The sequence below is a fragment of the Parasteatoda tepidariorum genome, chromosome 1, assembly GCF_043381705.1.
Source record: "Parasteatoda tepidariorum isolate YZ-2023 chromosome 1, CAS_Ptep_4.0, whole genome shotgun sequence".
Lineage (NCBI taxonomy): Eukaryota > Metazoa > Arthropoda > Arachnida > Araneae > Theridiidae > Parasteatoda > Parasteatoda tepidariorum.
The window spans coordinates 44,732,889-44,746,362 of record NC_092204.1 but is presented as its reverse complement, the minus strand read 5'-3'; the positions used below and the strand labels follow the sequence as shown (position 1 = coordinate 44,746,362).

The 13,474-nt window shown below is 30.3% G+C and overlaps 1 protein-coding gene across 2 annotated transcripts in view; it reads right to left on the bottom strand.

Moving 5' to 3' along the window:
• The window catches only part of LOC110282812 (RYamide neuropeptides-like), a 94,240-nt gene that overhangs the window by 39,492 nt on the left and 41,274 nt on the right, over positions 1–13,474 (bottom strand). For both annotated transcript variants that reach the window (XM_071179491.1, XM_071179495.1), the window contains exon 2: positions 5,459–5,606. In XM_071179491.1, the coding sequence (XP_071035592.1) occupies positions 5,459–5,603 (145 nt within the window). In that variant the 5' untranslated portion in view covers positions 5,604–5,606. The remainder of the gene's footprint in view (positions 1–5,458; positions 5,607–13,474) is intronic.

The following is a 13,474-nucleotide window of genomic DNA, read 5'->3' as shown; positions in this document are numbered from 1 at the left end:
ATTTACATAGACCTATAAAATGAGATTTATCTATTAAATGTGAAAACGCATTTTAATGATCATTAAGATTTAAATCTTACGCCATAACAGATAAAAATAAGGACTCTTAATAACAGTTTTTTCTAAATAGGTTTTAAATCTTACTTTTTTATACATATAAAAATAAAATAATATCACTAATGATCACATGAAAGTTCCAAGAATAAGTCAGAGAATAACCGTGTGACGATAAACGAAATAAAAAAATTCTTCTAGGTTGATCGGAACCAAGAAGATTAATCTTTCTTTTTCACAAATCCAATAAAATGAACCAATTACCTATCGGCAAAACAAGGGATTAAACAGGAAGCACTTCGATAAATAATTCATATTTTCACGTGATATAATTAACAAGACTAAATATGCCTCCAATACTGTGTAAAAATGAATTTTCAGAAATAGCCATTTACTGCTAAGCAAACTTTTCGAAATACATGGCTTTATTAATTATATTATCCCTTTTAATAAATAGATCAAAAACTTTTGCTATATTTATGCAGTGATGAAGCAAAAATTGGAAATTCTTGAGTTGAAAGTTTATGACACAATTATTTCTCAGTGCATAGCTGACGGTATTAACGATTAATTTTGATCATCGTGTTATTTTGGAAAGTAATTATTTAAATTAAAAATTTTATTAAAAATTATACTTTCTGAATCTACCGGTTTCACATATGGTTTTCATAAGCTTAAACTTTATATTTTTTAAACATAGAGCGTATCCTGTGCATTACACTTTCAGATTTAAATTTTAAACTTTTAAATTTTTGTTTTAAATAGTATGCTTTTTTTAAACATTAATTCATTTAATTTTGTAAGAAATCGTATAAGAGTATTTTAAGTCACTAAATTATTTTTCGGTTTGTTTGTTTAGTCCTATACTTTAAAACTTTAAGGTTTTGTAATTCAATTTGTGTTATATTATCGCCATTACTTATTGTCTTAACACCGGTATCAAAATATAAAATGGTAATCCGTACAACAATGTAATATTCTAATTCATTGAGTTGTATAATATTGTAAACCATACAATAATATAAAATATCAATTCATACAATTATGTAAAATTCTAATCTAAACAATGTATCTATACAATTTGCGAATCCATTCAGTAATGCAAAATGCTAATCTAAACACTAATATAATAAGCTAATAAATACAATATGCCAATCCAAACAATAACATAATATGTTAATTTATACAACAATATAAAATGTGCCACGACGACTCAAGGGATAGAGTGCTTGCTTCCTAATGAGGTAACCGGGTTCGAATCCCAGCAATCGATGGTCGATACGAATACCGTATCCGGATGGCACCGACCACAGTGCTGACGAAAAAATATCGTCAGTAGTACACGGATCATAGGTTAAAGTTCCCTTGTTGTCAGGATAACCGTAGGAGGTTTTCTTGGCTTTCTATCCCATGTAACACAGATGCGGGTTAGATCTATCAGAAAGTCCTCTGCGAAGGCAAATTTTTCCAAATTTTTTATCCAAGAGTTCCTTTGTCTTCTGGATTGGGTTCAAAATTATAAGGCTATGGGATCGAACATTGGTAGTCGTAAACTCAAAACTGTGTCGGTCGCTCAACGACAATTGCAAAAAGATAAAATAATATGTTCACCCATAACACAATATAATATGGCAGACTCATATAGTTGTACTCGCTAAAATTTTATTTAAGGTCCGAACCCGTATTCGTAGGCGTTGGCATATTCATATGTATTTGCTATGCATGCATTATTAATAGTGTTCACAGTAAAAATGAGTCAATAAAAAAGTTTAATTATATCTTTCTTTATTAATGTGTATTATGCTTTTTATGAAATATTAGTCTTAGAAGTTAAAACTACTAAACTCTTTAATCTAAACTGACTACTTCTACTTTCATTATAAAACTGCATTTCAAACTTAAGATCAGTTACTTTTATAATCAACTTATACATTTTTCATTTATCCAAATTTGTACGTAAATAGGCTATGTTTTATTAAGAAGCATAACTTATGAAGATTTTATCGCGACAAACTATTGCATAAATAATGCTAAAACTAAGTAGTATAATCACTAAGTAACTAAATAATAAATTTTTAATTTAAAAGCATCCATTAAAAATGGATAAACAAATTTTTAAGAGCTTGTGATCAAATCAGTTTAAATAATCTCTATTCTGAAGAATTTTCTCTTCAAAAGTTTCTCTTAACAGCTAAAAACTGAAGAAGATATTTTTATCTTCTTTAAATTGTTTCATGGATTAATGTCAAGTGACAATATTTTATACTGATGAAAATTAATATGGTTTGGAAATATTATTAATTACATTTGCTTGTAGACTGATTAAGAGTTAAATTTTAAAACATTGTAACTTGCATAAAAATATGAAAATTTTATCTTTAAGATATACAAAATTGCTCATAAATAGCTATTGTCATAGCTACTACAAATTAAAAAATGGATACTCAAATTTCACGAAACTTTCTTCATTTGCGACGAAACTGTTTCCTGATATATGCTCCGAGTGAATATTTCGTCAAAGTGACTCGTCACTTCCTCACGAAAACGAATTTCGTCATTCTATTTTTTCTTCCAAAAAAAACAAACAAATTTGCCAAACTTTTGTGATGGCTATTTTTTTTTTAACAGCCACTTTATCGTGGGCAACATACTGAGTCAATGTCACCTTAATAATACAAGAAAGATAAATAGAACAATAAGATAAATTTCCCCTGTACCTGAGGCGGAATTCGAACCCGGGTTATTCGTGGTACGAGGCAAACTCCTCAGGCACTATACAACCCGGTCAGCTTATATTATTTTTTTTATTTCTGACCACCTTGTCTTCTAGTTTTATTCTAGTTAACAATCTCGCACAATGCACTATGATGAGGTTTCGAGTTAGGATACATTTTCGTCATATATTTGAGAGTTCTCCTTTTGTCACACACCGCGTGATTTCGTGACGAAATAATTCTCATAATTAACGAAATATAGCTAAAAGATTGCTGAATCGTCAAAAGTAAGAGCTTTATTTCTGAGAGTGAGCTTGATCAAAATAAAAGAGTTCATAAACGCGAGTCTCTATTACAAAATTTAATTAACTGCAGAAATGCAAATACTTTATTTAAAATTTTAACTAAATCATTCACATAATATAAATTTTTATATGAAACAGATATATTAATTGATTAATTAATTCTAGAAGCATTCAAAACAGCATATTTTACTAAATAATGACTATTTTTAGCATTACTCATTGTATATATTTTTTTTTTGAAAATTGTAATTCATTTTAAGGAAAAATAACTGATTTTTTTAAAGCTTATTCCAGATAGGATAATACAATAGAGCTAGTAATATTAATAATAGAATGACGTATAATAGAACTTCTGCAACTAAAGATAAAAAGGTTTTTCGACAAATGGGAAATGCTAAATATGTATATCACTGATGTCTGAATTTGATTATTCCCTTTGCTAGAAACTAATTAAATATTTTCCATTTAATTAGATCAGAATTCAAGGTGTATTTAGAGTATTCCGTCAGATTTCAGATAAATCAATCTACATATTTCCAATTTCAATATGTAAAATTGTGACTTCCTCAATAACAATCACAGTTATCTAGTAGTAATCAGTCTTAAATAAAAATAGGAGATATTGTTTTTGAAAATATGTTGTCACAACTATTAATTGAATTATTTTTAGTTATTGATCTTGTTTAGTTTTTTGTTCTTAATCAATTTAACTTTACTTAGTATGCATTAATACGAGCTCAGAATTGTGAATTGAATTGTATGGTAATTTATTTCTCTCTCTTTTTCTTCGAGTTTAAAATGTAGGAAAAGTCTGCATTCATACGTCAATAAAAAATATATTTCAACCAAGTTTTACATTTTGATCACGTTAGACACAATTTGAAGAAAAATATATGGTTCTTAAGAAAAAAGTAATTCTATGCTTTGAGTAAATAAATTTGTAATTGTCGCATTTTCAGAATTAAATTTGAGGTAAATAAAATGTATTCAAAACACGTTTCGAACAAAAACTAATACTCTAGTTGTTTTAAGGCTGCAAAATATTCCATGCTAATTAAAACGCATTTAATTTATACATACATTCACATGAATACAAAAATTTCTTATCTTGTGTTATCTTGGCACTATTTCTTATCTTGGTTCTATTTCTTATCTTGGAATAACAGATTTTCCAAAGTTGAATTAGCTAAGCTGAATTTACTCAGTATTTCAAATGGAATTTTTAAAATTTGAAAAAATTTAAAATTGCTTTTATTAAGTGGAATACTAGGGAAGAGTGGGGTCAATTGTAACAGGGTACGATTGTAACAGAGCAAAAATTTTCTAGATTTGGTTCCTAGGTGGCGCACAAGGTGTATTTAGTAAACCTACATGTACACCCATGCTGGCAACCATTTTTATGTACTTTTGAAAGAGTTACATTACAGAAGATATTTTCATGCTACGTAAGTACTTTTTTGGTATTAGAATATTATATTGTAACGAAGCAATTTTGTTTAAACAACTAAAAATTATTAACCGAATATGTAAGTGAACACCTTAATTAACATTTAAAAAAAATTAGTTTTCTTAATAAACTAGCATTGTTTTTAACAAATGAAGCTGAAATGCCGTCTTGGGGACGATTGTAACAGCTGAAAATAAATAATCGTATGTTTACAAACCATTACTTAACTTTTTAAGAACCACCTATAGTTTCCTACATCATTTATATTATGTTGCATGTGCATTATTTTATTTGTCACCTTTCACAGCATAAATTAAAATTTTTAACCCCTTAAAGTTAAAAGTTTAACCCTTTAGGTCTCTGCTCATTATTATTTTTACTCCTAAAATATCACTACTATTTTGATCAATAAAAAAATATATCACAACTATGATAATATGTATAATTAACTATGTTTTAGTTGAATTTATGAACTGTTACAATTGACCCCGTAAGTGGGGACAATTGTAACAAGTGCACGACTGTCAAAAATTGTTAATAACTAATATAATAACATTTAAAATAAGGTATTTATTTTTTTTTCTAGTAGAGGATAGTCTACTTTACTCGTCTGTCAATTAATACTAATAATATATTGGATTTTTTGTTAGTTAAAAATATTTAAGTAAAAAATGTTACAATTGACCCCACTCTCCCCTACTAAATATTTCATATTTCATTGAAAAAATTGTATACTTAGAGTACACTGTAGAAAGTTGCTGTTTAAACAAAGAATAATACAGAAGAAATATTTTTTTTTTAAAATAAGCTATTTTTAAATGAAAAGATTATCATATTTAATTTATATATTTAACTTCTTTTATCTAACAAAAAAATTTACTTCGAGGATTTGGCATTAGACTTCAAATTAGAAACTTTGAAAATTAATTTTGAAGTACCTGCAAGGGGTGGTAAAACACTTCTCCTCCCATAACGTCCATTAGGATAAAACTGTTGGGCCCTTCCTTCACACAGTAGGGCTGAACAAAGGATGGTCAGTACCGCAATGGCTAGAATTTTCGAAAACGGCACAACTCCGAACATTATCTAGAAAAATAAAATGTAACATTAGTTCTTGAAAGAAATAATCAATAAAAAAAAATCAAATCAAATATTTTTGATGAAAGCTTTCAAGATAAAATTGTTGGTCTTTATATTTTCAACAATTTATTGGCATCAGACATGTGACACTTCATAAAAATAATTGAAAAGAACGAACATTTTTTCTTTAAAGAATTGAAGAAATGAACAATGCTAGTTTAAGCACGTTTGCATTCAGAAAAGTTTTGATTTTGAAAACTAAATGTTATTTTCCGTTGTTACAGATGAGAAAAGTAAAAATAAAAACTACAGCACTGGTTTTTGTTTTCGAAAAACTTATTTTGGGAAACATTTTTTCTTGCGTTTCAATTATGAAATCATCATTTTTAAATCACTACGGCCTATATGTTTCAAGAAACAGAATGACATGATGCACGACAGAGCAACAAAAAAAAAAGAAACATTTTGAGTGGAATAAAAACCGAAATCATTTCTGATTTCAAATGTAGCCAAACCGAAATAAAATATATTAAAACAAGATAAATTCTTAAATATATAAAAAATTATTGAAACAAATATAGCAATAAATATTTACATGAATATATAGATAAACATGTATATAAAAAATAAAACGAAATTATTATACACAGTAAAAAAATTTGGTGTATTTTTGTGCTGAGGTAGACTAAATATATTTTTAAATACAGAACTATAATTATGGTGTAAGAAATTATATAAAATTCATAAAATATCGATTATTTGAAGGAATTAGGGCGAATATGATACTTTTTTTTGAAAAAAAATTTTTTTTCGCGATGAAGCCATTGAATCGATTCTAATGCGGCTGAAAATGTGCTATCAGTACAAAAAAATGAATAAATAATTAAATGAAACTATAACCGTGAAAATAACAATAAAAAAGTTTACTACATGCACTGTAAAAATTTTGTAGTTTACCTTAACACCAAAAATGGAGATAATATACACCAAAACAGTTTACAGTGTATAAACTAAATAATCTGTAGATTTCCAAATATGGCTCAAACTGAATGACGTAGGCAACTATGACCAAATAATTTAATTTAACACTGCAGAGTATGACCTAAAATAACGAGGCAAACGCGTGACAAAAAAAAAAACCAAAATATGTCGAAAACGAAACAGAAGCAAAATCTATTTGAAGAAATATTATTTCTGGAACTAAATTGGAAATGAATACTCGAATAGTTTGATTAAAATATCATGATCGGAACAGGAATAGCAAGATACATAATATGGTCATCATTAGAATATAATATCTAGCTAAAAACAGAATATCAATTTTGAATTTTTAAGAGTTTGAAGCTGAAACAAACATCATTGCAGTGGAAAGTACGCCTTTGAATCTAGGGATAATTTATAATCCACAATAAATCACAATTATTCGCGTAATGTAGCTAAAGATTATTCTAATACTGAATAACAACTGCATTTGGCCAAAAGTATGAAAATATTAACTTAGCAAGATGTTTAATTTTAAACAATTATTTGTTAATTATTTCATATGACTTCTGTAAGTATGGTTACGACTGTTTGACATCAGGTAAAAATAACTTTTAAATCCCTTTTAATTCGTAATTAATGAAAGATTAAAATAGCCTTTCCTCTAAGCTTTAATTTAAAATTAAAATTACTACATATTTAGTTGTTTATTCACGAAACTATATTAATTTTAATAAAAACAAATTCTGCACTTCGAATTAAAAATGCAGTAAATGAAATTAATTTTGGTATAATGACAAAAATAATGATTTCGTTTTTATTTGTTCCTAATATTTCAACTAAATTAATGTTCAAAATTATAATTTTAAGGAACATTTTTATGAGTTCCATTAACCTCAATATTTACCAAGATTTATAAACCATTTTTGAACTCAAATAATGCATAAACATTACGAGATAAACGTGTTTTTCTGAAGTTCCGTTCCTAATTTATAAATTTCAAATTTGATGTACACACTAAAATTTTCTCTGTTAAAATCTTATCGTAAAACAAACGGCAGTAGTCTTCCCATCCAATTCACCGTGAAGTTTAAGGAAAAGAGCATTTTTTATATTTTCGGTTTTGAAACCGTTTACAAATAGTATGGTTTTAAAACCATGAATACAGAACTACATGGTTTTTTTAAACATTTACAACTAGCATAGTTTCAAAATAGTAAAATGTTTTTAACTGGACATGAGAGCTAGGCTTTTCGTAAGGTAATGGGCATTGAAGAGTGCGGAGCACTATTGGGGAGTGCAGAACTCTGGAAACTCTTTATGTGTTGAAGGAAATTGGGGAAATATTGTACTGTCATCGCTAGGACTCGAACCCCAGTTCTGTTGATCATGAAACTGACCAACAGATTGGCCCTCTCGGCTACAACATGTACGCGGTTGCAAAGAACTAAGTGGCTTCATTAGAGGAGTTTAGTTGGTGCGATAAAATTCTGGTTGTTCAGCCGTATTTGGTGAAAGCAGTTAATAAACGGTTTTTATCACAGTTAACAGTTTAATTACCATCTTATTTATGATTATTCGACTATTTTGAAAATTAAAATTAAATAAATTGTTATTTAACCATTTGTTCCAAGAAATTTCCAGCAGTATATTCTCATTACTGTATTTTGTTGCAAGCATATATCTGGCTTTTATGATAGTTTCATTTGTAAATTTAACTCTATGTACTGATTTGTCATACTCCCTGCTCGCTACAATCGATATCTTCCAAAATTCTTTCGCTATCTTGCAAAATTTCTTTATATTGCTCACGTAATTTTGCGCTGACGCATGAGCACTTTTCTGACACTGAGTCAAACGCACTTCAGGTACGTGTGTGCAACTACTTCAAATCTTACGTACTGAATGGTTAGTAAAATTGTGTAATTTTTATCTAGTTAACGTTAATCAACAAGTTCTTTTCTTTAAAGAAATATACAAATGCAAGAAGTTGTAAAAGTGTAGATTATGACAATCAATATAAGAAAATTTTTCGGACTAATTGTAGTTTTTCTAAAATATATAACGCAGAATTTTTTTTTATCTTGCATTATACTGAAATCTAAGTCCCTAGTAAATAATAATAAAAATATATACCAAATAGGCAAATATTTTACTTTAAATAAATCTTTAGTATTGGTTATTTTGCTTATCATAATATAATCATTAATATAAGAACTTTATCGCTTTTGAGAAGATTTTTATTCAAGTTTTCGAAAATTAAATGAAAAATGCGTTAACCGTAAAAATGCAAATTACTTGCATTAAAATAGTTATATTATAATTCCAAAGATTTAGTATTTTAAATTTAAAATATTATGCTATATCAAAACATATTGTACTGAAGAGTTTTTATAATCCCCTGTTATGTTTTAATTCAAATCCTAAACTGCGAAATAATTATCAAAAAATAAAATAGCTTTTAAAACAAGAGCATACTAGACTTTTTTTTTTCTTTGTAAATGTAGGTATGAAAATATATATAAATTTTTTTCTTGTACAAAGTGCTGCTAATTCTGAATACAACAGCAATTTAAATGTCTTTTAAATTAGAAAATCACACAGATTTTAATAAATTTTAACATTTTTCATGTTACTGTTCATTATTAGAAAATGCTTTACATACCCAACTATTTCAAAACAAGCAGATTTATTAATATGTTTTATGGACAAAATAAATAGGAACATAATATTAATAAGCTGTTAATCGTTTTAAAAAAAGACAATAAATATTTGGTATCATCATAGAGATATTAATGAAAATATTTATCATGTCATGAGATACTATAAGAATTAATTATTATGGAAATTGTACTTGTAAATTTCTGCTTAATAAGAATTTTTTTTATATAGTTAGAATTAAAGTAAAAATTTAACTAAAATAGTCTATTTAACAGATTTGTAGTGTAATTTTTTTTAAAAGTAAAGTCTATTAAAATTGTTCAATATTCAGGCGAAAATTAATTGAATTTTAATATGTTATGAGTAAAAATTCCTTCACAAAATATAAACTGCCGACAAAAATATATGCTTTGCAGCATTTTTTTTTCATTTATTTATTTATTTATCTTTTGTTAAGGTTATTGAAATTTTTAAATCGGGTTTACTTCGAGCTTTTAAAAATTTAAATGATACGAAATATCATGTTATTCTATATATAAGTCAGCCATTAATTTGCGACTAAAAAATTAATTTGAGGCAAATACTAAGAATGAATGAATTGACTTAGGCGATCCATTCTCATAAAGCTCAGACACTGACAAAGATGACTCGTCTTCATGCACTGTTAGAAATTTCTCGGAAGAAATGGTTAAAAAAATTTTTTTCATTATTATTTTATTATATTCAAGCAAAACAGTCAAGTATGCATAATTGATATGGTATTCAAACTGTTAACTGTGAAAAAAAAACCATTTATTAACTGATTTTATCTACTACGGTTAAACCAGAGCTTTAACGCACCATTTAGGCCCACCTAATCAAGCCACTCATTTCCCGGCAGCTGTGTCAATCTTTCAGCCGCGAGAGCAAATCTTTCAGTCACAGGACAGACTGAACTAGGGTTCGTGACCCAGCGTTGACACCACAGTGTTTTCGCCGTTCCCTTCAACACATAAAGTTCCCTTCAACACTATAATGTCCATTACCTAACGAAAAGCCTAGCTCCAATATCTAGTTAAATTTCTTAACATCGTGCTAGTTTGTAAATGGCTAAAAACCCGTATATTTTTGTATCCATGGTATTTTACCCATACTAGTAGTGAACAGTTTCAAAACCGTAAAGGTAAAAAAAAATCTTTACAACAAACTTTATGTTATATTGAATGGACAGACTGCTGCTGGTAATTTTATAATTATTTCAGAACGAATATTCTATGAATGTGGCAGCAAGCACAACTACAGAACAGGAGAACCAAGCAATCGAGTACTTGTCGGCACAAGGTCCCGAGTCACGAGTGAGAAGAGCAAATACTAATGAGTCAAATACTAAATCAACCTTAAGCTCTTTTATATGTAGAAAATACACTGGTGTGCAAAACTTAAGCAACAAGTGGTTTTTCGGCCACAGCTCCCCAACAAAGTATAAGATAGCCATGAAATTGCTGTATAATATGCACGTAATTCAGTAGAAAGATTATTTGTATGCAAATTTTAGAAATAAAACGTCGTAGGTGATGTAAGTGTACGTAAACCTTGTGGGTCGGCGTGCGCAGGTCAAAGGTGTAATAAAAGGATGAAGAGCACCGTAGTTAAAGACATTCGCTGCAAGTGTAAGTTATTTGTTTTGTGAAACATGTCTTTTAGAAATCATTTAGACGACTTGACTCGAGGAAGAATCATTGGGAAACTTGAGGAGGGGCGTATTGTGACCAGTGTCGCCGAAGAGTTCGGGATCAACAAAACTGTTGTTTCTCGTGCTTGGAATGCCTTTAAAACTACTGGTACAGCTGTTCGGAAGGTTGGTGGTGGCCGTCCAAGGAAAACAACACCAAGAGATGACCGTTACATTGTCCTCCAGGCGAAAAGAAACCGTTTTCAGTCAGCGAGCGCCATATCTCAGCAACTGTGCACAGCCACAGGACGACAAGTATCAAGATTTACAGTGGCCAGACGCCTCCACAAAGGTGGCTTATTTGCTAGACGTCCTGAACGCTGCATACCTTTAAAAGTTAGCCATCGGCGGCACCGTTTAGAGTGGTGCAGAGAACACGAAACCTGGACACCTCATCAATGGAGTCGCGTCCTCTTCACAGATGAGAGTCGTTTTAGTGCTACAAGCGATTCTCAACGTCAGTTGATCTGGAGAGAGGTTGGAGCTCGATTTCATCCCAATAACATCGCGGAAAGAGATCGTTACGGTGGTCCTGGAGTTGTCGTCTGGGGTGGCATTATGTTGAACGGGCGGACTGAGCTTCAGATCTTCGACCGAGGTTCTGTAACTGGAGACCGCTACTGCAATGAGGTAATCCTACCCCATGTGCGTCTGTTCCGAGGGGCCATTGGACCAGACTTCATTTTTATGGATGACAATGCCCGGCCACACCGTACTGCTAATGTTCAAGAGCTACTGGAAAGTGAAGATATCACACGAATGGATTGGCCAGCTTACTCTCCAGATCTAAATCCCATAGAGCATGTGTGGGATGCATTAGGGAGACGTCTTGCGACACGACAGTATCCTCCTGGTAACACCCATCAGCTGAAAGATGCGTTAAAGGAAGAATGGAGACGTTTACCCCAAGAACTCCTGGATAGTATGGTGCTTAGCATGGAGAGACGATGCCAAGCAACAATTATAGTAAGGGGAGGGCATATCCCATACTAGGGAACATCTGCCAGTTGTATTTACGCTTCTTCAGGCAATCATGTGTAACGCCACTATACGTCAAATAAAACCTTTTTTGTTCCATACCCTACTTTAAGCTTTATATTCATTTCTGCGCCATTATTCTTTTGCCATCGTTTATGTACAAAATAATGTATATCATATTCAAATTTCATGTCAATCGGAGGATTTCTTGTAGAGTTATGACAAAAAACGCACTTGATGCTTAAGTTTTGCACACCAGTGTACTAAAATGTCAAAGCGTACAACTCAATTTTTTCTACAATTTTTTTTAATATTCATAAAACTCATTTGTTTACCTTCTTTTTATTCAATTTATAATATAAATTTACTAATTTGTAGTAAAAGAATCATGGAAACAACAAGCAAGTTTAGAAACAAAAAATATATTAGAGCTGTTTGTTTACTATTATTAATTGTAACTTCTTATCATTAAATGATTTCTTATAAGCGATGTCTACAAAACTTCTTTTAATAAAACCCGTATTTTACCTCTCATACTCTTAATTTAGTTCTAGATATTTTTAAATGATTTTGAACCAATCTTAATATTACAGAGAAAGCAAAGAAAGCTACCATAGCCCTCTATGCGTGATAATCTAGAATATTTTTTACTGCACTCCTAGAATTTTCATTTAAAAATTATGGTAAAATAACTGGCAGCAATCTGTCCATCCGATTAACGGTAAAGAACACGTCTTACCCTTATGGTTTTAAAACCATTTACAACTAGTATGGTTGTAAAATCATGAATGCAAAGCTATACTGTTTTTTTTAACCATTTACAACTTTCATGGTTTCAAAACTGCAAAAAGGAAATATAGCTAAACATTGGATTTAGGATTTTCGGAAAATAATGGGCATTGGAGAGTGCAGGACACAACTTGGGAAGTGTTGGACACAGGAAACTCTTCATGCTTTGAAGAGAATGGAGGAAATATTGTGGTGTCAATGAGGGGTAACCGTTTTTTCCGAGAAATTTCAGTGTGTATAAATTTAATAAAAATGTTTGTTTTTTTTTAATTTCCAATGAGCTGCACAAGTGCTCACGCATGAGCAGACCTAGTGCGTTCTCCAGAAGTGGTATCCACTCCTTAATTACCACCACAATGGGTGAGATACCGTTGGCCATGTTAATTTGGACGTCTAGTTTTTGCCACACTAGATGGCAGTACTGAGACTCTTATTTGGATGCTAAAGTGCACTAGGAATTTAATTTTGCCGGAAATGCCAAGAGCCACTAAGGCACTCCAGGGATCTTTTACATGCCGCATAATCATACGACATGGCCGCTGAGGATTTTCTGCATCCCGAAAATCCGGTTTCTGGGCCGAGGATCGAAACCGCAGACTTGGGTTCAGAAGGCCGACGACAAACTAACTGCGCCGCCCAACCACTTTAATAAAAATGTTGAATGGTACTATACTAAACTTTATTAATTACCTCCAAAAATTTCCCGAATTCCTTCAAATGAATACAAATTGCAAGAAAATATTATAACTATTAA